Source organism: Borostomias antarcticus, assembly GCF_949987555.1.
Source record: "Borostomias antarcticus genome assembly, chromosome: 22".
NCBI lineage: Eukaryota > Metazoa > Chordata > Actinopteri > Stomiiformes > Stomiidae > Borostomias > Borostomias antarcticus.
In genome coordinates this window covers 12,144,772-12,168,949 of record NC_140255.1, presented here as the reverse complement: position 1 = coordinate 12,168,949, position 24,178 = coordinate 12,144,772, and the positions used below count along the sequence as shown (strand labels likewise).

At 42.8% G+C, this 24,178-nt stretch overlaps 3 protein-coding genes across 3 annotated transcripts; 2 read left to right on the top strand and 1 right to left on the bottom strand.

Moving 5' to 3' along the window:
* Positions 1 to 2,775: 2,775 nt before the first annotated feature.
* On the top strand, positions 2,776 to 4,890 carry ddit4 (DNA-damage-inducible transcript 4). The gene is made up of 3 exons (XM_084456723.1): positions 2,776 to 3,055; positions 3,322 to 3,569; positions 3,707 to 4,890. The coding sequence occupies exons 2-3, from the start codon at positions 3,335 to 3,337 to the stop codon at positions 4,198 to 4,200; spliced, it is 729 nt and encodes a 242-aa protein (XP_084312849.1). The 5' UTR covers positions 2,776 to 3,055; positions 3,322 to 3,334; the 3' UTR covers positions 4,201 to 4,890.
* A 118-nt stretch (positions 4,891 to 5,008) lies between these two features.
* On the bottom strand, positions 5,009 to 12,467 carry dnajb12b (DnaJ heat shock protein family (Hsp40) member B12b; the record flags this gene model as incomplete). Its single annotated transcript, XM_084456724.1, has 9 exons — positions 5,009 to 6,074; positions 6,173 to 6,313; positions 6,787 to 6,959; positions 7,813 to 7,922; positions 10,599 to 10,663; positions 11,022 to 11,195; positions 11,351 to 11,496; positions 11,748 to 11,925; positions 12,335 to 12,467. 8 exons carry the CDS (start codon positions 12,465 to 12,467, stop codon positions 6,192 to 6,194), a joined length of 1,101 nt encoding a protein of 366 aa, XP_084312850.1. The 3' UTR covers positions 5,009 to 6,074; positions 6,173 to 6,191.
* Positions 12,468 to 13,741: 1,274 nt separating this feature from the next.
* scd (stearoyl-CoA desaturase (delta-9-desaturase)) lies at positions 13,742 to 19,452 on the top strand. The gene is made up of 6 exons (XM_084456489.1): positions 13,742 to 13,869; positions 14,141 to 14,405; positions 14,910 to 15,040; positions 15,144 to 15,349; positions 15,575 to 15,807; positions 17,113 to 19,452. The coding sequence occupies exons 2-6, from the start codon at positions 14,171 to 14,173 to the stop codon at positions 17,316 to 17,318; spliced, it is 1,011 nt and encodes a 336-aa protein (XP_084312615.1). The 5' UTR covers positions 13,742 to 13,869; positions 14,141 to 14,170; the 3' UTR covers positions 17,319 to 19,452.
* The last annotated feature ends 4,726 nt before the right edge of the window (positions 19,453 to 24,178 follow it).

The window sequence follows — 24,178 nt, the reverse complement described above, 5'->3', positions numbered from 1 at the left end:
AGAATTCCTTTTATTTGCATTAGAGGAAAGTGACTATAAAAAAAGGATGTCAAAACACAAGCCATTCACAATATATTAAAATATGGAAACAATATATATATATATATTTTTTTTTTTTAAGTGTTAGCAATATTTAAAAGAAGTACATTGTAATGCATGTTGCATAAGTAAGGTACCACATGCTGGTGCACAACGTCGGCTCACTGTGCATATGTTTTGTGTGTGTGTGTGTGTGTGTGAGTGGTAGGGTGGGGGGCAGAGGCAGGGGGCTTGTTTACTGTGCACTTGTTTTCGAAGTGAATCGAAACGACAGTTCGGTCTGAGTGTCACGCCGAGGCCGAAGAGCAAAGGACCAGGAGAGGTGACTTCATACACTCACAGCAGTGAGGAATTGTTTTCCCACATACCCTGTCGCTCATAAATCTACAGCAGCTTGTTCGTAGAACTGTTCAGTCCACTCCCTCCAGAATGCCCTCACAGCTGCTTTCTCAACAGTACCGGGCAGTCACTAGAGGACAGGGCAGAACAAATAGTGTCTGTAAACAACATCATACACACATTCCAGGGCGAGTGGTTGGCTATGTAGCTGGTATGCCTGGTGTTCCTGTGACTGCTCCTGCTGCTTCTGGGTATTTGTATTGGACCTTTGTGGTTTGTCCTTAGCTAGTTGTGGCTTTGTTATCATGTTCTATTCAGAAATAGTTGTGTAAAAATGTTTGCATGTAGGCATGTTTATTATATAGGCCTATAGAAATGTTCTTGTATTTTGCGCAATGAACTATTTGTTGCTTTAAAAGGCTGTATTAGCTGACACTTTTCAGTGGGATGAGGTCTGTCTTGTTTTTTTCCATGATGAAAGTTGAGAAATGTACTGGTACTGTACTTTGGGACTCCAGCTGTGAATGAATGTTTTCATCTGAATGAGGGGTAGAGTTTGGGGGTGTGTGGATACACAGACAGAATGTACTGTTCTGGGCTTCATGTTATTGTCTGTTTCTGTGGTCCATAAAAGGGCATAACTGACCTTCTGAGGCACACCTCTGGGTCCTAAAGGTGCCCAGTTTAGGCTTTTGAGGGGTTGTTTTTACACTGCTGAACTCATTTGATTGAATCTCAGATATTGGCTCTTTACTGTAGATCTTTTTCTTTTTTTTGACAAATTGAATCAGTATTCCATACCAATCATGACATAGAAAGCAAATAATGAAAGCTGTAAAACAATTAACTTCAATGATATATGGTTCTTATTCAGCTAGGCTATAGTAGACAACAATTATGTTGTTTGTTTTCCAGTGAACTGATGATAAAAATGGTGCAAAGACCTTGCAGTCTTAACATGACAGCACATTCTGTGACCACTCAGCTTTTGTTGTTTTCTTTCAGTTCCTCTTTCTGTACAGTACAGGCTGTCCCTCTCTCCTGTTGCCACACTGTATATTGTTGGCAGACACCCAAAAATATGTTTCTGGTAGGAATGACTTCAAGAGCAACATAGTATAATGTCTACTCAGACACTGTCTACCAAATTACATTGGATTGACTGAATGTAAACCCAAAACATGATCTGTTACACAATCAGCATCATTGTGATTATAGTCCTAGGAATGTGGGCCAGGTGACTTTACAGATGATTTGATTTTCTATTTAGTTGATCACTAAGATTAGTTAGCAACTCTTAGCTATGTTGATCTTTATTACATACAGGGGGTGGAGTTCTTTGTTTTAGATGATTCACCAGGCATTAGATTATGTTATCATGTATCATCATTGATGCATGAGAGGGACATTTTACATGCAGGTTGTTTGTGTATTATGCTAAATCTGCACACTTTTCAAATTCTGTATACTGTACTTTGTATTTCAATTCCTGTTTTATATTTGGATTTTACATTTTGTATCTACAATTGAGGCCTATAGACGAAGAACCATATATGTGCGTTTTGATTTTTGGGGGGAGAGCTTGATCAGTAACAGATGTACAGGCCATCTTAATCATATTTTGTATGAATGATAGGCCTACATCACTTGCAAGTAGCCTACACAATGTCTTCTATGAAGTGCTGTGCATTTAACCCTCTTATGATGTAAAATTCACTGAGATTACAAAACAGTAACACAACTCTAGGCTAAATATAAATGGCACATATGATTCTGTAGGCTTCAATTGTATTTTTGTGTCTATGTTAATGTTATTGTACGTTTTTGTATGCGGGGCTTCCTTGTTAAATTCCTTCCTTTGTCTCAATGGTTCCCCAATAAAATAAAATACAAACTGCTTTGCCTTTGTATCAGGGCTATTTTACATGCAAGTTGTTTACTTTAGCCTATGTATTATGCTAAATCCTCCTCGTACGTATCTGTTAACCTTTGTGCAATGCTACAATCATGTCAAGTATTGAAATAACTACAAATAGTGATGCTGTGCATGTGATGGCACAATGGTGCATAATGTCTGTAATATTGTAGACCCATCGTTCACATGTTGAGTATTTTGAACAGTGAATTGTGCAGAGCTGTTCTCAACCATTCTGTTCTTTGTTGCACTGTATGCTCTGGACTCTAGAAATGATGCAATTATTTCAAAAAAAAAAGAAAAAAAAGTATGATGTCATATTTATCTGCAGCACCGCAATACTTCGGAACTATTGCCTGCTGCATGATCCCACACTCATAAATTGAGTGGCGACATGGAATGAATGAAAAGTTCACCTGAAGTCTTGAAGGGATATGGTACTTTGACATGTCCGGACTTGTATATTTCCACAAAATCCGCAATCCCCCTTTTCTTTATCTTCTCCTCCTCTCCTTTCTTCAGGGATGTTACCAGGCAAAACACAGAGCCGATGACGTCTCTTAAACCGTGATTGGTTGAAAAGTAGAAACGGGGCGTGTTCTTAGCGGGCTGCATAAAGACTTGTTGTTGCAGCAGAGAGTAAGAGCAGCACAAAGAGCCGAGAGCTGCCGTCCAGGAACAACGTTAGCCACCAAACCTGACATACTTTGTCCTGAAAAGCTCAACAAACTGGGATAACTGCACTTTTCTCAACATATCACTGTAAGTAGGCTACTGTTTTAAAGTTGTCATTACGGTGTTTTAAGTATTTATGGCGTGCTACAGCAAACTCGCTGATAATATATTGCTGCTGTTGTTGCTTTCTCAACAAAGGAGCTGGGTAGCTAGTCCATTCATTATGTGTTAGTTTAGTTTAATGCTGTTTCATGCTTTCTTTCAACTAACCGCACATTGGAAACCTACCTCCCTGATTTTCTAGACTGTTTAAAAGCAATGTCCTAATTTATTTCGGTCTTTTTCCCCCACAGTCATGAGAACTTGATGGTCCTGAGAAGCTGTAGGAACGGATCACTGGAATTGAAAATGATGCCTACTCACTTCACCACCTCCAGCGTGCCTGACAGTGGCAGTGCCCCCCCGTCCCCCACTGACGGCTCCCCTAGACGGCTTTCTTGGGGGAAACTTGTGCAGAGATTGGCGGAGTTCAGCGCAGGAGCCAACAGCAGCATTGACTCCATCTCGAACAATGGAAGCAGAAGTGACCTCTCAGACTCAGGTGAATACCATCATTAGTCTTCAGTGGTCTTTTAATAGCTGTTTATGTGGAAAAACTAAACGAAAAGTGTTTCTATTTGGCCTACCATTACGAGGTAGATTACTCATTTAACATGGTCCTTCTCTCACTGCTAACAGGATCTGACGCCTGCTCTGAAGTCTCTGCGTCTGATGGGGACCTGTTCTACGATCCGATGGAGGAGACCCTTCTGAAAGGCATCGTTGACCTGATCGCCCGGAGTCTGAGGGAAGCTAAGGACAGTACCCTGAGGTGCTCAAAACTGCTCATCCCAGAGAAACTTCTGGAGCACATTGGCCGAGAGCTCCTCCACCTGGCGGCCAGTGAGCCCTGCGGCCTTCGGGGGGCGCTCATAGACCTGTGTGTGGAGCAGGGCGGCGAGTGCCAGAGCGTGGAGCAGATAGCTGTGGACCCTTACCTCGTCCCCACTTTCCAGCTGACACTCGTACTCAGGCTCGACTCTAGGGGACTGTGGCCCAAAATCCAGGGGCTTTTTCGCACTAAGTCTTCCTCCGATCCAGTAATGAGACAAGCCATCAGACTGAGCACTGGCTTCAGGGTGATCAAAAAGAAACTCTACAGTTCTGAAGAACTGCTCATAGAAGAGTGCTGAACAACCCAAAGAGACTTGTTCCTGAGCACTGGCCTTGTAGTGCTTTTTCCCCCCAATGAACTGCACGTGCCCTGCAAAGCTCACAAAGGGGCCTTGAAATTCGATTGTGCTTATTAGAAGTGTCTGTTTTCTTCTTGGGTGTTTAAAGATGAACATGTTAGCATTGCTATATACCTTATTTGTTGATTTTGTATTCGTAATGTACTGTAAGGGAACCACTGTTCAAGGTACTGGGGAAATGGTGGCGACCCACACCTTACTCTGCTTGTGACAGCACAGGCACAAGCACCGTTGTAAATGACGAACCACTGTATCAGAAGTAGGGGGTTAAGTAGGAGGGGGTTCGATACGTTTACCTCAGTTTCTACTGAAACCAGGTGATGGCAGCTAGCTATATGGTAACATCCTTTTAAGACCATTCTAGTGATTTTTTTTTTTCTTATTGTTTACATACAGTAGCAAGTCATTGTACACCAATGTAAAGGGGACCATACTGACATATTCTGATTTAAGACAAACTTAGGCCTACCAATTGCTGTCAATCTGCAAACCAGAAATTTAATGTCCCGCCCCCCCCATTTTAGACCATGCTCCTCCATACTCATCTGTGCACCATTATTTATTTGATATTCAAATATCAACATTGCACTTTTTGTTTTTGATTGCAGACAATAAATTATTTTTTAAGAACTCAAATGTTTCTTCCTTTCAACAATGTTCACACTGAGGCTGAGCACATCTAGCACTGAATAGTGAATGGCCATGGATTCCTACAGACTTAACCTGAACGTAGAGTAGATGTCCACCATTTTACAAGAAGAACAGAGTTGTGTACAATAGGTAAACCACACCACTTTCACCATATGCAGACTTGCACACTTCAGGGACAAGCATGGGGAATTAGGACCGAGGCATGCTGGCAAAGATCACTGCCACTAGCCTAGCACCTTCTTGTGATTCAGCAAGCAAACTACAGGCCAACACCACCTCTGCAAATGTGGGCACAGCCACGAACATAGCCCCTACAGCCAGACAGAGCCCCTACAGCCAGACAGATCCAGTAACACAGTTTGTAAAGCCCTGACTTGAGAGAACATCTCTGTTTGTTCTCTCATTGACTTGCTCAGAAGACGGTGGAAGGTGACTTAAGATACAGCCTGTAAGATATACTAACTTCTACTAACAAACTTACCCAGTTTGAGTAAAAACACCATGGACATTTTGGGCAAATAGCTATTGTATGATAATGACATTTGATTCATTTCAAATAAAAAACAACTTAAATCCAACAATAAATAAACAATACTCTCATAACTTCACTTAATTTAAACTGACAAATCAAAAATGATCTGCAAGCCGTGATAGATCTATGCCTCGAGTTTGTACCCAGTAAATCCCTGCAGTTACAAATAGAATGTACATATTAAGTAATATCTTCAAACAGATCTCAGCTTCAGTGAGTCTTCATCTTCACTCATTTGACCATTGAAATAAATATGACGAATTCTCAGTATTGCTAAATATGGTTTCATATTGTTTGTTGTCTGAGTATTTCCATATTTTTAAACCCTTACTCCATCTGGCCTGGTTGAAATGAAAAGTGAATGTTTGAACAGAGTCCACATCCTCATCCATCATGGCAGGAACATCTTTTTCTTCTGGTTCCGGTCATTTATTTCAAAATCTAGGTCCTGACCAAGGGTGCCATTCCTCATCAACACTGCCGGATGTAAACTCTCCTTAGCATCTTGGATAAATCCCCACCGTCTAAGTGTTTATTCTGTAGTGATCTTGATGTGCCATATCCATAGCGCTGAATGTGGAGAAGCGTTTCTATTTACAGCCTGTGATTGTTTTTGCCAGTTCTGCAAAACCTAGAGAAAAGAGAAGACAAAGTGATTTCTCAGTTTTCACATGACATTAAGGGAAGCAAGAAAATAGGACAAGATCAGCAATACGTTTAACAACTTACTTGTCCTTGTGGCAGTATTTTAACCATATAATGAAGTTGTGATCTCGGACAACCTCAAGCAATTTGGCATGCCCATCTTCTGTACTCTCTGGAACAACTCATTGTCTCCAAAATATCGTGCTCTGTACAGCAAGCCCTCTTCTGTAATACACATTCAGAGAAACATACAGCAATGTCTTTTCCATGAGTACCAAATAGGGTGGTTCTACATTAAGATGCAAGGGAGCACGCAAAACATGTTGAAAGACACCCATTGCCCAAATAAAACCTATCTTAGTAAGATGCTGCAAGGTGAAACTACAATGTGCCTCTCTCTGCCCAGTCATGTAAAGTGATAATCAGATCATATCACATTTTGGCATCTTATTATCAGTCTCTCTCAGATTAGTTTGGGGAAGATCAGCACGTGTCTCTATGTTCCAAACCTCTTTGGAATTCTCGAAAACACACTGCTCTGCTGTTTGCATGTCGAGCGTGGCTGTTACTCTAAACATGAATGGAAGTATATCTAGGTGATTGATCATGTAATCAACACTGCCGAGTACCCTATTGGAGGGTATCTTCACAGTCCAAAGTCAGACGTGGTCGAGAGCGGTCTGACTTTGTAAACATACTCTGCTGCTTCTCCTTCCAGCAGTTGTTTCGGAGGTTGGAGATGAAATCGTCCTCCACGCTCTGCTCCAGGGCCTTCAGGTTCACATCCTTGTAGTCCCTGGTGAAGTGGTCCCCCACGTAATATGGCACCCTCAGGGTCTCAGTCAGACGCTTGTGTTTGTGACCTACCGACCTGCACACAAAGAAAGAGCAGCTTGATACTGGAGGTCGTGTGGTCGAACCCCCACTATGGCGGCACGCCTGATAGTACTCAGGGAAACAGAGGACTCTGCAGGTCTGTGAGAAGACAACCAGAGGTGTATCACTATGAGCAGCACGCCAACAGAGATAAGATTGTAGGCTTGAGCTGAGAGAGGCCATTTGGCCAAGACAGGGGCAGAGACAGACAAAGAGTGTTCCAAGAGTTCAGTGATAACAACCTTGTAACTAACAAGATGGGAAAACACAGGATTAGAATGAACTAATGTAGTGTACATGAACAGCAGACATAGTGCGTTTTACCTAGCGAGATAATCAATAATTACCTAGCGAGGCTCCTTTTTCAGATTTTTGAGTGACTGACGCTAAGATGAAATGCCTTTAAAAAGTAACATCTTTTTGGAAAGGATGAGGAATTTAACTGTTTTCCAGCTAACATCGATCACTGGATTTATAAACCAAACCTCAGCAAGCTTCATGCCTTAACTATTGACCAATGTCAATCTCTACTCCCTGAGGTAAATCCATAACTGATGAAGTCTATGACTTTCAGCAACATTACTTTGCTCTTTCAATTCGACAAATACAGCAAGGTGTGTTACAATATTTCCAGCAGGACATCTGCATATTACTGTAATCTTGGTGTTGCTTCAGTATTAACAAATTGTGAAGTAAATGTTAATTGGCACATAAAGATTGTGTAATATCTGGATAATCTTTTTAAAGACCATTTTAGATTTGCAACACAAATAACTTATTCCATTATTCAATTACAGCTGCTAGACATCATCTCTCAGACGTGTGTCCAGGGCGGGGGTCCCACTTACGGTCTGAAGCTGAGGCTGTACGGGGGTCTGGAGACCATCATCTGACTGAGGGCCGACACGATGACCAGGATGAGGATAGGCATGACCTGGACCAAAAGGGCAAGACCTCCCTGCAAAACCACAGCAACACAAACAACAACACTCCATCAGGAAATTGCAACTCTAAATAGAGGGAAAAGTCATGCACATCCAAAAATTAAGGTCAGGTGCTGGATTAAAAACTCAATGCTAAATGTACAAGCAGGAGATTATTATGCTGTCTATACACTGAATGCCAAGCAGAGAAGTAGATCTCTTCTTATCAAATGTATAAAGCCTCATGCTTTGAGAGTGAAGTCCTGCGATTCAGGAATGAACAGTTTCAGTTCTAAAGGCAAATAATAATGGCTCGATGTCTCCCCCTACTGGGCAACATGCCAAAGTACGCATTTAAAAGGGAAGCGCCTGGGCCCGGTTCTTCAAAAGTAATCTGATTGGATTTTGGCTATCGGATTGGATCATATCTTGAAAATGGGTTGTTCAAAAGAGAAAAAGGATTCTGAAATCAGATTGGATTACGTAATCCAATCCTGGTTTTGATCTGGTTCAAACCTTCAGTATGTGTTGTTCAAAACGTTTTAGTAGGATTGGGATAACTTTGATCCAAAAAAATCAGATCCCAGCAGAAGGGTGGATTTAGGGTGGATATCAGGAACAAAATTTAAACACATTAAAATTGGATTGGTTAAATAATACAACATTTGTATCATGCATTTTACATTATATATTTATTCATAATTTTCAGATGTCAATATTGAACTCAAATAATATATTTAATTCTGTCACTGATCACTGTACATTAATCACACTAACACAATCATCAGTCATGAACTAATCAAAAATAGTGCCTAGCAATTGCATCCCTTATTGCACGTCCACTCAGTCCCTCATTCTGACAGAATGCCGGACGTTGGTCAGGGTCTCCAACAGGCATCATGAACGTCATCACAGAGAGGGACTTTGCGCCTGGTCGCGATGTTGTGAAGGACAATACAAGCAAGTATTATGTTGCACGCTTTCTGTGGTTCCACTCTCAAGTAGTTAAGGCATCCAAAGCGCCTCTTCAGAGCTACATTTAAGCGTCCAATTGTGCAACTTGTTTTGTAATGAGCAGTGTTGAAGCAGGCCTGCTCAGGTGTGTTTGCAGCCAGAAAAGGAGTCATCAGCCATGGTAGTAGAGGGTAGGCACTGTCTCCTAATATAATGAGTCATCAGCCATGGTAGTAGAGGGTAGGCAATGTCTCCTAATATAATGAGTCATCAGCCATGGTAGTAGAGGGTAGGCACTGTCTCCTAATATAATGAGTCATCAGCCATGGTAGTAGAGGGTAGGCACTGTCTCCTAATATAATGAGTCATCAGCCATGGTAGTAGAGGGTAGGCACTGTCTCCTAATATAATGAGTCATCAGCCATGGTAGTAGAGGGTAGGCACTGTCTCCTAATATAATGCCATCTGGTCGGTTGGTTTGGAGCTCTGTATTAAGTGCCCTCCCTCAGGATGCGCGCATCATGGACAGACCCAGGCCACTTCACTACGCAGTTTGGGATGATGAGGTCAGTGTTGCCCACCAGTGGATACTGTGTCTTCCCTTTCTGCTGCCGAAACCCACGCACTACTGGAGGGTGTTAGGTGCTATTATGGCTCATTAGTAGGATGTTTTAGTTCTGCTAAGGGTGGAGAAGTGATCAGTAAAAAGAAGAATGAAATGTGGGTTGAAATCACCCAGAATGTGAATGAAATGGGGTCTGGCCAGAAGAAGACCACAGAGCAAGTTAAATTTAGGTGGAGGTGAGAAGTCGGAAGCTCTGCATGGGATTCAAGGTGTTGTAGGGGATGGTGAGCCTGTGATGACAGAGGAAAGTGAGCCAGCTTCTTCAGACATATTTATTCTGAATCTCAGCCCTGTCATTGAGGAAGAAGGTGGATCCTCACTGGTAGAGCCAGCAGTTGCCACAGGACACCCGGAGAGAGGCTCGAAGCACCGAAAAAGAGATGACGACTATAAGGCACTTCTGCAAAGAGAGACTCAAAGGGCAGAAGCACAGATTCAGCTGGCAGAGGAACAACTGACTCTTACTAGACTGCAGCAAACCAAGGCCAGACTTGAGATCCGCCTCCTAGAAGCCAATCTTAGACAAGCTGGTCTCTTCACAGCAGATGGAGCAGATGTTGATGAAGAAGAACTCATTAGAAGAACTAAGTAATTTATTTTGGTAAGTATTGGACATTTTATTCTTTTTTTATTCAGTTCAAATCAATAGATCTTTATTTGAAACTTGTTTGAAATATCTACAATGTATTTGTGAGTAATGTATGTTTTTATTTATTTGTTGTAGGTTTCAGATGAACTGTTTCCAAGAAATGGACAATGGAAGGGGATGCTTATAGTTTGTTTGCTGTTCTGTTTAGTCCTACTTTCTGTTCAAATAAAGAATATTGGAGTGACCTCACACATTCTTTACATAGCTACAGTAGTAGCCTACATTGTGATATATAGTCCCATTTAGACCACAGGTAATCCAGATTTGGTAATCCTGAAAAGTTTGTATCCGGATCAGAGTAATCCAATCCGATGTTGCTTTGAAAAACCAGCACAAAAATAAAATGTATTACATGATCCTGAATAGCAAAAAAAAAAAAACATTTTGATCCAGATTACACCTTTTGAAAATCTGGGCCCTGATGATTCCTCTGAGCAGGGGCTTTTGGCTAACAGTGACTGAATGAAGAAAATTCAAACTCACATCTCTCTGTCGTTCTCCTCTCTCTGGTCTCTGAAAGTGCCTTCTCCCATTGCTGTGGGTGTTACCTTGAAAATCAAAAAGTATCATTGAACATCTAGGTAAATGGATGGCAAATGGTAAATGGACAGCACGTATATAGCGCTTTTATTCAAAGTGCTTTAGAATGGCCTCTCATTCACCCATTCACACACATATACACACACACCAATGGCACCAGCTGCCACGCAAGGTGCCAGCCTGCTCATTGGAGGCAATTTGGGGTTCAGTGTCTTGCTCAAGGACACTTCAGCAAGTGGACAGGAGGAGATGGAATTGAACCGCTGACCTTACGGTCACTGGGCGACCCACTCTACCTCCTGAGCCACAGCCGCCCCGGGTAAGGAAACAAGGGAATTAGATATAAAAATATCAGGTGACACTCACTCGATGGGAAGCCACCCCCAAAGAACATATTGAAGAGATCCTCTGGTGAAATATCTGCCTGGAAGTCCCCATTGGACTGCCCCTGTCTTGACAGATCTCTCTTCTCCTCACCGCACTGATCATACTGTCTCCTTTTGTCAGAGTTACTCAGGACAGTGTATGCATTTCCAATGGCTGTAGAGAACATGAAACATTTTTTAGCACGAAAAAATACAAATCTTAACAGGTGGAGAAAATACCCCAAATATGCTGCACAATACCACCGAAACGATCCCAGTTATTGAACTGCTAGTATTACTCATGTGTACAGATTCATAGGACCTGCTAACCTTTAAATGCCTCTGTTGCACCTGGTGCTTGGTTTTTGTCAGGATGGAATTTTAATGCAAGTTTTCTGTATGACTTCTTTAGATCGTCTTCAGAGGCATCTTTTTCAACTCCGAGAATTTCATAAAAGTCTTTACATTGTTTTATCCTGCAAGAAAAAAACAAAACCCTGTAAGGGACATGGTAAAGTCAGAAGATAGAAAACCTAGCTACCGTAGCTATCATCTCGACAACCAGATGATCCAACTCAAGGGGTTTATCCTGTTTCAATAAATTTCTATAAATACAGGTAGCCAGGCAAGTATCTCAGAATTCACCTCGGGGATTGGGGATCAATCTCTCTCTCTCTCCCTCTCCCTCTCTCTGCTTACAATAGTATGATATTGTAGCCAAATGCACCTCTTGACAGCATCCAGTTGAGCTGAGGTGTATGGTGTGGAACGTGATGTCTTCTCTTCTGGACTTGTCCTCTCATCCTCCCTATGCCTTCGATGACGTGTGCCGGTGCTTTCGCTGGCTTCTGACTGGTTACTTTGGCTGGGGGTGAATCCATTCCTTGAAATCAACTCCAGCAGTGCTATAGGGTAATACAGGAAAGACAGCTAGTTATCTAGATAATCAAATTACACTCCCTCGACCTACTTTCAGAGTGGCTGGGTCCACAATTACAGGCTATATTACACTATATCTATAGTGACTATAGCAGTAGGCTATATACCACAGTCCCGTTTTATGGATTGAGAACGACTGTGGGGTATAACTTCAAACATCATTACAATCTCACTTCACAAAATTGATAGGATAATTAAACTTGAGGATGATTAAACTGCCTAGCTGTCATTCTGTCTAGAGCCACATCAAGGTTATATAACGTCAGCCCTTCCAAGCAAAGGATCCTGGTCTGGGATGCAGCGGATGGAGCTTGCCCCAGGAGTTGGACGGGATACAGCTACATTCTCACAACACAGCCCGCCCTTGATTCTTACCCGTAGTTTTTTCCGTGGGAAAAAGTCTATGTGCTTTCTCTAGAAATCGGTGAGCTTTTTCGGGTTCATTATTTGTCAGCGCAGCTGTTGCAATTTCAATGCAGCGTTCTGCTTCGTCTCTGTTTACTTCCATTGCAGCAGAACCAAAGAAGTATCGTGACATTCGTTTACTCTCTCTGGACTAGCCCACGGTGCACGATTTCCTTAGTTTACCGGCGGCCATGAAAATGGGGAGGTGTTAAAATTTTAATTGAAAAAATAATCCCCATCATAAGCGACATAAGTGACCCATCAAGGTTAGTTGTTCTTCCCCATAATGTTTGCGGTGTTTACATTTGCTTTACAATTAATACCCCGTGCAGGTCGCTCCTCCCTACCGGTTTGCCATGTGATGGTGTATTACACATGTTTGCTAAACGAAGCTACCTGTTCATACATTTTAGGGCGCTTAGTGATGACGCAAGAGAGGGATGCTGATATATCGTGGACCAATCTATCCAGACCGCAGCGTTGTGTTATCAGATCTATCAGTTCAATAAAAAAAGCAATATTAGCCTCCAATGTCCAATAGATAGCCTACACACCGATGCATTGTTTTTCAGTGAAGAATGCATGTCCTACGTTTCTCCACTAGATGGCGGGAGATGCTCGTTATTTGAAATCGTAGCGTGATAAGTCAGTCTGGGCTGAACTCAGCTGGCCTATACTGTAGCTCCATGGGCTGCTGAACCCCTTTAACTCCACACCAGAGATCTCTTGAGGAGCTGTATGGTGGTGAATATCATGTTACAGATACAGGCAGTTACTGTTTTGCTCAGATCATTAAAGTATTTTTTTGACAATCTGAAATAGTTAAAATAGACCAAATAGATCGAACATTGTAGTCTTTGAGGCAGGTGTATTCTCTCAAGCAAGCCAATAGAATAGATGAAAGGTTATAGATTAACCGTATTATAAAGTTTAGGATAATCCATGACGTGACATTTCGAGACATATTGTCAAATGCATTAACTAGGTGTGGGAATGTCAGTTGCTCTGTTGTTAATGAATTAAGATTTTGACTAAGATATTTTTCAAAGTTGTCAAAGGTTAGAGCCTTAACTAGAGCCCTAACTACTTTTGAAATAAAAACATGCATTTAAAGTTAATCGAGTCAAACAAAACATTCATCAACTTCATATAAACCTGAATTGCATTTATTATGCAACGGCTACATGTAATTTCAGTGAGAGGAAAATGCAGGATGAGAGTGTGTGTGTGTGTGTGTGTGTGTGTGTGTGTGTGGCACGAACATCATGAAACAGCAGATAGAAGGACATCCAATGAGATCTCCTGAGTGAGGTGGTATCAAACCGCGCTCGTCCAATAGCAGGCATGCAAACGCCGCCTATAACCAGCTTGTTGTACAGTCAGTGTAGTGCGTATGAACCGAACCGCATCTGCAAGTCTCTACATGCATCATACGAGCTAGACAGTGGCCGATCTTGTTTGCCACCGTTAGGATTAATTCAGTCACATCTCCAGTCTGCCTTTCGGTAAGTTTGACACCTATGTTTTTCTCAAATAAGGATGAAAAATGGCAACGCTGTCGCTAGCCAGTGGTCAGCATCCTCCTCCAGTTGTGGCTAGCTTAGCTTAGCACTGCCATCTCTTCCATGTCTGGCGCAGCTAACGTTAGATGGCGTGGCCAGGGTCTGAGCAAGCTACAAGTTTAGTGTAACGTATATATTTTCAGAACGGTTTGCAAGTCTTACACTTCTCACATTTTTGGAGATTAACGTGAAATAAATGTAATTTGTTTTCCAGATAATCCACCCCCAATAATTCACGTCAAGAATGACTGAGACGGAGTCTGAGAGCTTGGGGAGGCACAGGAAGGGAGATGCTCTCTCCTCAGAGCCGTTGACGACGAGGGACGACACTTTTGACGACACGTACAAAGAAAAGGAAGGCCCCAAACCCACCTGGACTATTGTTAAGAAAAATGTCTTATTGATGACTTTATTGCACATAGGGGCTTTCTACGGTGTTTTTATGGTTCCATCAGCGTCGTTCTTGACCTTGGTTTGGTGTAAGTGTGATATCAAATTCGCCGACTTACAAATAATGTGAAAATACGATATTGTGTAGAATTCAAAATGGCTATTGCAAGTTATTTTAAATGACGTAGTTTAATTCCATCATGGATGAGCACAGCTGTAATTTGCAACCCTGCAGGAGGCTACTGCGTAGGCCAGTAGCCAGTCTGTTCTCACTTCCCCTGGTGGTAGGCTAATGGATGATGGTTGCCATCTACACTAGCTGACGCAACTAATCGAGATGTGGAAACAACAATAACATACTGTTGTGTTGTATTGTGTTAAATACAGAATACAATCATTGAATCCCCATGTCTGCTCGTTTATTATTCTATATGGTGCACTTTATAAAATGGAACATTATATGTGATATGTGTGTTTTGCTGAGTATAGCAGTAAACTTGTTGTGTGTTACGTGCATGGTATGGGCTTGGCATCGCAACAGATGTAGTCAGGGCAACAGAGTGATTTGTGTTCTGTCTCCCTCTTCTCCATAGCTTCCATCTGCTTTCTGATAAGTGCTTTAGGAGTGACTGCTGGAGCTCATCGACTGTGGAGCCACAGATCCTACAAGGCGTCATTACCTCTGAGAATCTTCCTGGCCACAGCCAACTCCATGGCCTTTCAGGTAAACAAACGCCAGATGACACTGCACTCGGATAGTAAGACTTAACAGAACCGGAGCGGGACGTGTCAAGGTTCTATGATTTGTCTCATGTTTCAACCAACAGAATGACATCTACGAGTGGGCTCGAGACCACAGAGTCCATCACAAATATTCAGAGACTGACGCTGATCCCCACAACGCCACGCGCGGCTTCTTCTTCTCCCACATCGGTTGGCTCTTGGTGCGTAAACACCCTGACGTCATCGAGAAAGGACGCAAGCTGGAGCTCACGGACCTGAAAACGGACATGGTTGTGATGTTTCAGAGGAAGTACGTTCTCCTGATCAGTTGCTTATCTTGAATCTTATTGTTTCATCATTCTTCACCTCATTTGCAGCCCTGGACTAGATCCAGTGAATGTCATTATTCGCATCAGTGCTCTTTCAACAGTGTAAAATAAGCTTATCACTGTTTTGCTGTTTTACAATGCAAATGAAATGAAATGCTTTAGCTGAATTGATACTGAGGGCACTGTCTTCTATGTTCCCCCTGCAGGTATTACAAACTGTCTGTGCTGCTCATGTGCTTCTTCATCCCCATGTTCGTGCCTTGGTACCTGTGGGGGGAGTCCTTGTGGGTGGCCTATTTTGTCCCTGCATTGCTGAGGTACACCATGGTGCTGAATGCCACCTGGCTGGTCAACAGTGCTGCTCACATGTGGGGGAACAGGCCCTACGACCAGAACATCAACCCCCGAGAGAACAATTTTGTCACTTTCAGTGCCATAGGTATGCAACCATTCTGTGTTTCATATTTTCATTTGAGAGAGCCTGCAGTTTTTCTGGGCTACAATGGAAGTCAATGGGGCACCCATAAATGTGTTGAAAAAAATATGATAAATGTGCTTTTCCAAGACGTGAAGCACAGGGTGTGTAATCTTACCAGTCTCAGCATACTCTCCTATGAAATGTATCACAATCCAAATATTTTTAGGTGTTTGGCATAGGGCTGTAAAGAAATTCAAACCTAAATTTGAGAGTTTGAATATTGTAATATGGATAAATAATATTATTTATAAAAAATTATGCAGCGATTTACATTCATAATATAACATTTATAGGCTACAATTTATTTACGGGCAGTAATCCAGACCCAGCACCTTATCGAAAGATGAAAGTTAACACCTCAGCGAGGGGTAACAGTGTTCATAGTACAATATTTTATTAGGCTATTATATTCATGTTTTTTTTTTTTTTTTTTTTTTAATGTATGTATAAATTCGAATATTGTTCGAACTCTAATAAATGAATTCGAATATATTCAAACTCAATTTCATGGCACTTTTGACAGCCCTAGTTTGGCATGACTTGCACATAGTCCTCAATGGGAGCAGTGAAAACCAGCACCAGGGGAATGCTTATGTCCAAGTCATGCAAAGTACTTAAACATATTTGGATTGTGATACATTTCACAGGAGAGCATGGTGAGACTAATCAGATTACACACACAGGGCTTCACCTCTCAGAAAAGCACATTCATCATAGTTTTTTCAACACATTTAGGGGCCCTCTATTGACATTCAGTGAAATTACAGTCTCTATGTTTCAGGTTCATGGTAGACAGACCACAAGTAGGGATAAATGTCCACTACCCCTTTAATATCTGTTTATTTCCGCGGCTGTAAAGTGGACATATAAGTGATGTGAGTGAAGTATTCATAGTATTCATGCGAGTGATGTTTGAGTAAAGTGTCCCTTGAGTTCCAAAACTCAATTAACAATCAATCCACCATGCATATAAAAAGTTATTTGGTGGGTAAGAACATGATGGATGTAGCCGTTTCTGAAACCCCCCAAAAGGTGTGATCTGTGCAAATCACACGCTAATGAGCTCGTACATCATGTTTTGTGGCGCTACAGAAATGGCTATACAGTATCTAGTTCTTACCCACCCAATAATGATACTTATACATCATATCCATAGTGGATTGATAGAAAACATCAAAGATAGATTTTGTGTCAAGTCCCTCTTTAATTAAGGCTTTTGGAATGTTATGTTGAAATGGTATGACAACTGTTTCTTCTCACCTTCAGGTGAAGGATTTCACAACTATCACCACACATTCCCATATGACTATGCAACAAGTGAGTTTGGCTGCAAGTTGAACGTGACCACCTGTTTCATCGACCTCATGTGTTTCCTGGGCCTGGCCCAGGACAGGAAGAGGGTTTCCAGAGAGGTGGTGAGGGCTCGAGTCCAGCGCACCGGGGACACTAGCTCTAGGACCAGGAGTGGCTGACCTCACGGCTCGGAAACAAAGCAACCTGACTGAACATATATACTGTACAGGGTCCGTTTAGGGGAGATTTTCTATGCTGCAGCTAAGATAATGGCTTCATACTCTTCTTGGCGCTATACATTTCCAGAGTTCTAAGAACTGTAATGTTAGCTTCAAAGGAGACTTGGACCCTTTCACCACTTTGGGTTCTTAGCCGCAGCGATAGGAATGGTTTGAGGCGGTAAAATGTTTTGCCAAAGCTCAGAGTAGCTATTGCTCCAGCTTTTCTGCAGGTTTGATTGGGCACTCTTGAACTGAGATGGCTCATTTAGTTGCAATGGTACATCAATGTTGCTATGGCAATCAAACATTTCTAGAACTGCAAAGAAATGGAACAGCTTAATCTCATAGCTCAAAGGAATTTCATACCTGTACACCTTTTAAATTTAGGTAACAGTTGGCATCCATAGCTTTCATGTAATGTGACTCATGTAGCCAATTGATAATTTTCTAATAACTCAATCATTAATCAATATTTATAAAGAATAGAGCACTGAAACATTGGAAATATGTTCCATTTCATTGGATATATACTGTATGGTATTTATTTAGATGCATTGCCTTCATTCTTATTCAACGTTGTTACAGTTTACAGCAAAGTGTACAGTGAACTGTGTACAATGAACATGTTCTCTTTGTGAGTGTACTTAATAGAGAGTGCTGTTCAGGACCTGAACTGCAACAATGACTATGAATTACTGTCACAAACTGGTAGTATGGACTTTCAACCAGTGTTGGTAGTAGAAGGCTAAAATTACATTTTAAAATTTGAGGATTTTCAATTGTTCACTAACGATGGGGCATTCTGTATGATAACAGTTGCTTTGCTTCTTGACAGCTTACAGGCATAATACATGGATAATAGTACACAGAAGTATCGAGTAAACCTTTGAGTTATAGGATTGTATAAGCCAAATCTACTGTATATCAAGAGTAAACCATCGTCACAAGCAAAGTAAACTGCCATTTGTATTTCTTCCACACGTTTAACATAGCATGCAATTGTGATTGATTTCTCTTGATATTTGGTGATGAATATGTCAATGTACTCACAATGTGCCAGTGGTTGGACATGTCATTTACAGCCATGCTATAAACCCGATTAGCCCATTGTAGCTGGATTTTGCTTTTCTACTCATCCCATATGATTGTACAGGATTTTAAAATATGTTTTTCATCATATCCGTATCGACAGTTGCTCTGTTTTCTGGCTTCTATAATTGAGACCTTTTCAGATTCACCACTAAATGATGTAATTTTCTTGTAGACCAGTAGCTTGATGTCTTCTTCATGCTAGAACTATCTGGCACTGACGTACAGTGGTGGTTGTCTTTAAAACCATATACAGTAATACCAAAGTGTTGTTTTGTGTCATAGATCAATTGTCATTTTACTATTCTACAGAGCTGATTAAGATTGTTCAAGAAAGTTTGTTTCTATTCAGAAGATTGTGGTTGTTTGTAAACTGAGATTCATACATCCTCTACTGTTATGTTAATACTTATGGTTTCATTTACAAAATAAGTCAAAAATGTGTCCCTTTTCCTTTGGTTACCCGTTCTGTTAATGGTACAGTAAAATAGGCTGAATTAGAGCACATTTTTACTGTCTAAAGATGAACAAAACCCCAACCGAGTCAAGATAACTACTCACTGCCTTACCACTTTTATCCATTCCTGACCCTGCTATCGACTACCATCAATGTTGGGAAATTTAATTACATGTGCCACAATGGAAATTTGACTGAAGGCCAGATTTACCTCCAGTGTCTCCCCCTGTGCAACTACTTCTATAAATCTGGGTCAAATGTCATTTATTTGTACCATTAAAGAGGAATGTGTTGTTTTGTTTGTGAACAAGAGGCTGTAGGATGTGCCAGTTCCCTTCTGAGGTACAAATATGACATTACCGTAAGGAATGTGCTTTAATCTGACAGTCACTGGAAATGCAGAGCAAATCACAGCTATACTATTATCAGATAACTTCCTTGCTTAATCAACTATCCAAAATGAATAGTGATTCATCAGTCAAATTGAGGGGAGAAAAAGATAATCATTCTTATGTTCCAATTTATGTAAAATATGAAATATATTCTGAAGCAAAATTCAGATATTTTAAATAAACTTGTAATAAAATGAATATTTGTTCCTCAAACCATTGTATGTGTGTACATGAACAGACAAGAGAGAATGGATGTCACAATAATATACACTGCAACATTAAAATCACCTGCCTAATGTTGGGCCCCCTCGAGCTGACCTGTCGAGTTAAAATCGTGGGAATAATTCACCCTCTAAAAATATAGGTGTCTATAAGGGGGCCTCTTGCCCCACATCATGTTAAATTGTACATTTCTTATTCATAAAAAAACTAACTTAAACAAATGGATAACGCCCGTAATGAATTTATAAAACAACTTGACACATACAATTTTGTGGTGGACATTGGGTAACATATTTCACCCCAGAACTGTTAGGTGGTTGTGACAGCGGCTGTCTCCGCCCTGTTATATTTTAGCTGCCGACTTCCTGTCGGGCCTACAGTTTTGTGAGGAGGAATGAATGGCAAATGCGAGTCTGTGAGACAAAGTATGAACCGCCTCATTCTTCCAGTATCTTTCGGCGCTACACATTTGTCTCTAGAAGGCTCCTGAGACAACCTTTTGAACATGTCTGTAAAACGTTTTGAACATGACTGCTAAACCTTTTGAACGTAGCTGTTAAATTCTTGGCTGGTCAGCGGTGCTCTGCGGACATGCTGTCGTCCTCCATTAGCCCTCCTCCGCCGGATAGAAGCACAAAGGCCGACAAAAACCCTACAGCTCCTGGCCGACGACAGGACCCCGGCCTATGCTTTTACTACATAATGTTCGGTGCCAAAGCTCAATGCCGTCAGTCCCCTTGCAACTACAACGCGACAGGACACGTGAAAGCTGGCACTCAGTTAGTGGGCCTGAGCTTTGGTGAGACAGGCTGCCCTCCATCCGTGGCACTGTCTCCGGACGCCGGTTCCCACCATTGGCAACCGCCAACCGCAACCCCATCTAACAGCCCTTGGGGATCTCTTTCGCATGCTGTTCGACCACAAGAACGCCGCTCAGTCCTTCCAGCGTCTGATGGACTCGAAGATCCAGGACCTACCCTTCGTGTTCATCTACCAAGACGATATACTCATTGCAAGCACCCCTGAAGAAGACCACATGTCCCACCTCCACCACCACTCTTCGCAAGGCTCAGCCAGCATGGGCTGATCATCAACCTGGCCAGGTGTGTGTTTGGGCTGACCACTGTCGACTTTCTCGGGCACTGCGTCACTAAAGAGGGAGCTGCCCTCCTCCCCTCCAAAGGTGGATGAGGTTGCGGCGTTCCCACAACCCCACACAGCCTGCCTGGTCTCTGTGGGAGCTCCTTGGGATAGTGGATTTCTACCCGCTTCTTGTTGAAGTTTATGGCCATTAATGACAGGCTTTAATGTATTACATTGCACGCTGGCCTACATGATCAGGTTTCCCAGGTCGAGTTCCTTTCTTATTTCTGCTGAGGCTGTAAGTTTGGGTCCATTTGGCTGGATGCTTTAACAAACATCTCTAATTCTAACTAACATGATATTCGTCATAGCTTCAGTTGAGTGCAGTTGACCCGGGATGAACATGTTTGATGGTTTGTCAATAAAGTCTCGTAACAATAAACTCATCGTCTGCCTGATCTGTTCTCAGTGCCTGAAAATCCTCCACAAAGGCAAAGCCCCAACTCAAACCATAGACTGTGAAAACCCTGGGAGGGGACCTGAGGAGGAGCACAGTAATTCAGATCAAGATCGGGGAGCTTGTCCGTGCCGCAGCGCATTTATTTCAAGGAAAGCAGAAAAACTCAAAAACTTGTCAAAAACAACTCTCCTGTGGAGGTGTAGTATATTTTTATACTGTATTATATTGTATTACATCAATCATACTGTATTACTCTCGTGTAGTAATCATTTTATTAGGAATAATTAATAAACTTCACTTTTGTAGGAATTGTGTTTACCTAAGTAGAACATGTGAGTAATAACAGATGTCCTGTCCTGAGTCAGCATTCCTTTGTCTCAATAAGATAGCCAAATGGTCACCTCTAGAGTGAGTAGCCTACAGTTGTAACATGATCCTAGGAGGACCCAGGAAGGAAACAAATAGCCCCATGTCCGAGGGGGTCAGAACATCAGTGACTGTTTGTGACCATGTTTGTATTCCTTGTATGCAAATTAGTTTGTCATGTGATTCCTGGCCTGAAGCCAGATATAAGCTCGGCGCCTCGTATGAGAAAGCAGTATTTTGCCTAGAGATTCGGCCCTGTTAGGCTTGCTCAATAAAGTGATGATTCGACGTTTTTGGCCTCCTTGAAGTTCTGTTCCACACGAAGATGATGCTTTTGAAATACACTGCAGAGGCAACCAAAATCCGGGGCTCATCACCTGGCCACGCTGTCCATGGTGCTGACTGGGGCTTCTCTGCTCAGCTGGGGCTCCTCGGCCTCCTTGGCCACTCTGTTGGCACACCCATCACCCACGCTGCCGATTGCCATCACCATGCCTGACAGCCATTTGCCTTCTTCAGTCGCTGGTTGACCCCCCAGGGAGCACAAGGCACCTTCGACCGGGAACTCCTCACACTGGCTCGCCATTCGACACTTCACTTTTCTGCTGGAGGGGCTAAAGTGGTCGAGCCTTGGTCCAGCTGGAGGCGGCGCGTGTTTGACGTGGCCCGCGGCCTCTCCCGCCCTCGTCTGGCACAGGCTCAAGAAGGACGTGGGAACCTGGGGCGACGACACCTGCGTAGACTGTCAGTGCTCCGAAGTGCACTGCCACACCAATGCTCCTCTGGAACGGCTCACGGTGCCCAAAAGGAACTTTGACCACGCAAATGTCGACCTGGTGGGCCTCCCTGCCCCTTTCCCAAGGCTTCGCTTTCCTCACCATGGTGGATAGGATGACTCGATGGCTGGAAGCGGTCCCACTGTAGTCACCGACGTCTGCCGACAGCCCGGGCGTTCATTGAGACCTGGAGACAACCCATTTCAGCACCCCGTCTGACCAGTGGCAAAGTTCATGTCTGAACCCTGGAACACAGTCTCAGAGGGCTTGTGGGTAAAGCTCCACCGCACCACTGCATAGCGTCCACAGCCAACGGGTTGTGCAAGCGGTTCCATCGCTCCATGGAGGCTGCACTTCCGGCCAGCCTCAAGGACGGCAACAAGGTTGACAAGCCTCCGTCGGTTATGCTGGGCTTCAGGACCGCCCCAAAGGCCTCCGGTCCTCGTCCGCCGAGTTGGTCGCTGCGGGTCCTGGAGGATTTCATCCCAAACGCCACTGTCCCCTGGTCTGCTGCTGACCAACGTGCTGGCCTACTGGACAACGCCAAGGCTTTTACACCAGTCCCTACCTCACAATACAGCCTTCTTTTATCTCGTGTCTCCACGGATCTGCAGACGGCGGAGTATGTCTTTGTCCGCTGCGACGCCCACCATGGTCTCCTGCTCCCCTACGATGGCCTGCTCTGCGTCTTGGAGCATGGGGTCAAGCACTTGGTGGTGGACGTCAACGGCAACTTACTTACATAATCCTCTTTGTTCCTTGAGGAACATAAGGCTATCTGCTTCCATCTGGTCCTGTCCTGTGCAGCATGTTGTGCCTCACTAAGTTAGGTTAGCCGTTCTCAGTTCTGAGGTCACAGTTCTTCGCCCGGGTTGTTTTTGGCCTCCATTGTTTCCTCTTTTCAGGTGGAGTCCATCTCAAGGCTACTTTGGGAACACAGTCCTGGTCCATTCTGAGGACATGTCCTAGCCATTGGAGCCGGTATTGTTTAATTTCCAGCAGCACATTGCGATAGTTTGTGTTTTTATACAGCGCCTCATTGGAAATCCTTTCCGGCCAGAAGATGCGACATATCCTCCGGAGACATCCGTTGTGGAATGCATTGATCTTCTTCATGTCACTCTCAACAACTCGCCAGCTGTCTGAGCCGTACAGCAGAACTGACTTAACATTGCTGTTATACAGTCTGATCTTGTTTTTTAGACTGTACTGCTTTGACTTCCAGTCAGCGGCAAACCGGATCACATTTCGGCTGATCGCATCAAACCAGCTCACTTGGACCGGGCCAGTAGGACTAACTCAGTCCTCCCCCCCCCCCCACACACAAGACCTCTCTGCCCCCCCCCCCCCCTCATCGCTACCTCAACATCGTTTTTGTTGAATAACTCCCTCAACTAGGATGTGACAGATTAAATGTTTAGACTGGTGTCATATCAGAAATGTCTTAGTAAAATTTGCATTACCTATGTAGGCTATTCAAGGGGGGGGGGTCTTACCTCAGGGGGCATATATCCTCTACCCCTAGTAGTGTACAATCAAAAACACCCAAACTAACACAATCTGATACAAATTTACAGTAGATACCAATAGCCTATGTACAAAAATCTAAATATAGGCCTAGGATGCCATCAAAGGTGGAGCCATGCCTTGGGTCAGAGCTACACAAGGTGGTTTAAATGTTGTGGCTGGTCGGTTCTGGGGAATGTAGTGTTTAATTTAATATTTCCCTCAAAGCAAGAAGATCGATCACTATCATATTCTGAGAATCATAGCATAGAGTAAGAAAAGTAGAAACGTGAGCCCATGCCTGGGTTAATCTACTGTATAATAAAGTCTAATAATATATAGGTTACTCGAAGTAGATTTCACTTCAGTGGAAGAAGAGTAGCCTAGGTCTAATGATGATACAATGCATGCTGATGCACGACTGGGATATGATGAAGCTGCCTCACCCTTGTCAAAAGGTTACTACA

Bases quoted from the DNA above. Each gene is read 5' to 3' on its own strand.
- ddit4 (XM_084456723.1), top strand. From the start codon at position 3,335: ATGGTCCTGAGAAGCTGTAGGAACGGATCACTGGAATTGAAAATGATG. The intron at 3,570-3,706 runs GTGAATACCATC...CACTGCTAACAG, and splicing joins AAGTGACCTCTCAGACTCAG to GATCTGACGCCTGCTCTGAA.
- scd (XM_084456489.1), top strand. From the start codon at position 14,171: ATGACTGAGACGGAGTCTGAGAGCTTGGGGAGGCACAGGAAGGGAGAT. The intron at 14,406-14,909 runs GTAAGTGTGATA...TCTTCTCCATAG, and splicing joins GTTCTTGACCTTGGTTTGGT to CTTCCATCTGCTTTCTGATA. The intron at 15,808-17,112 runs GTATGCAACCAT...TCTCACCTTCAG, and splicing joins TGTCACTTTCAGTGCCATAG to GTGAAGGATTTCACAACTAT.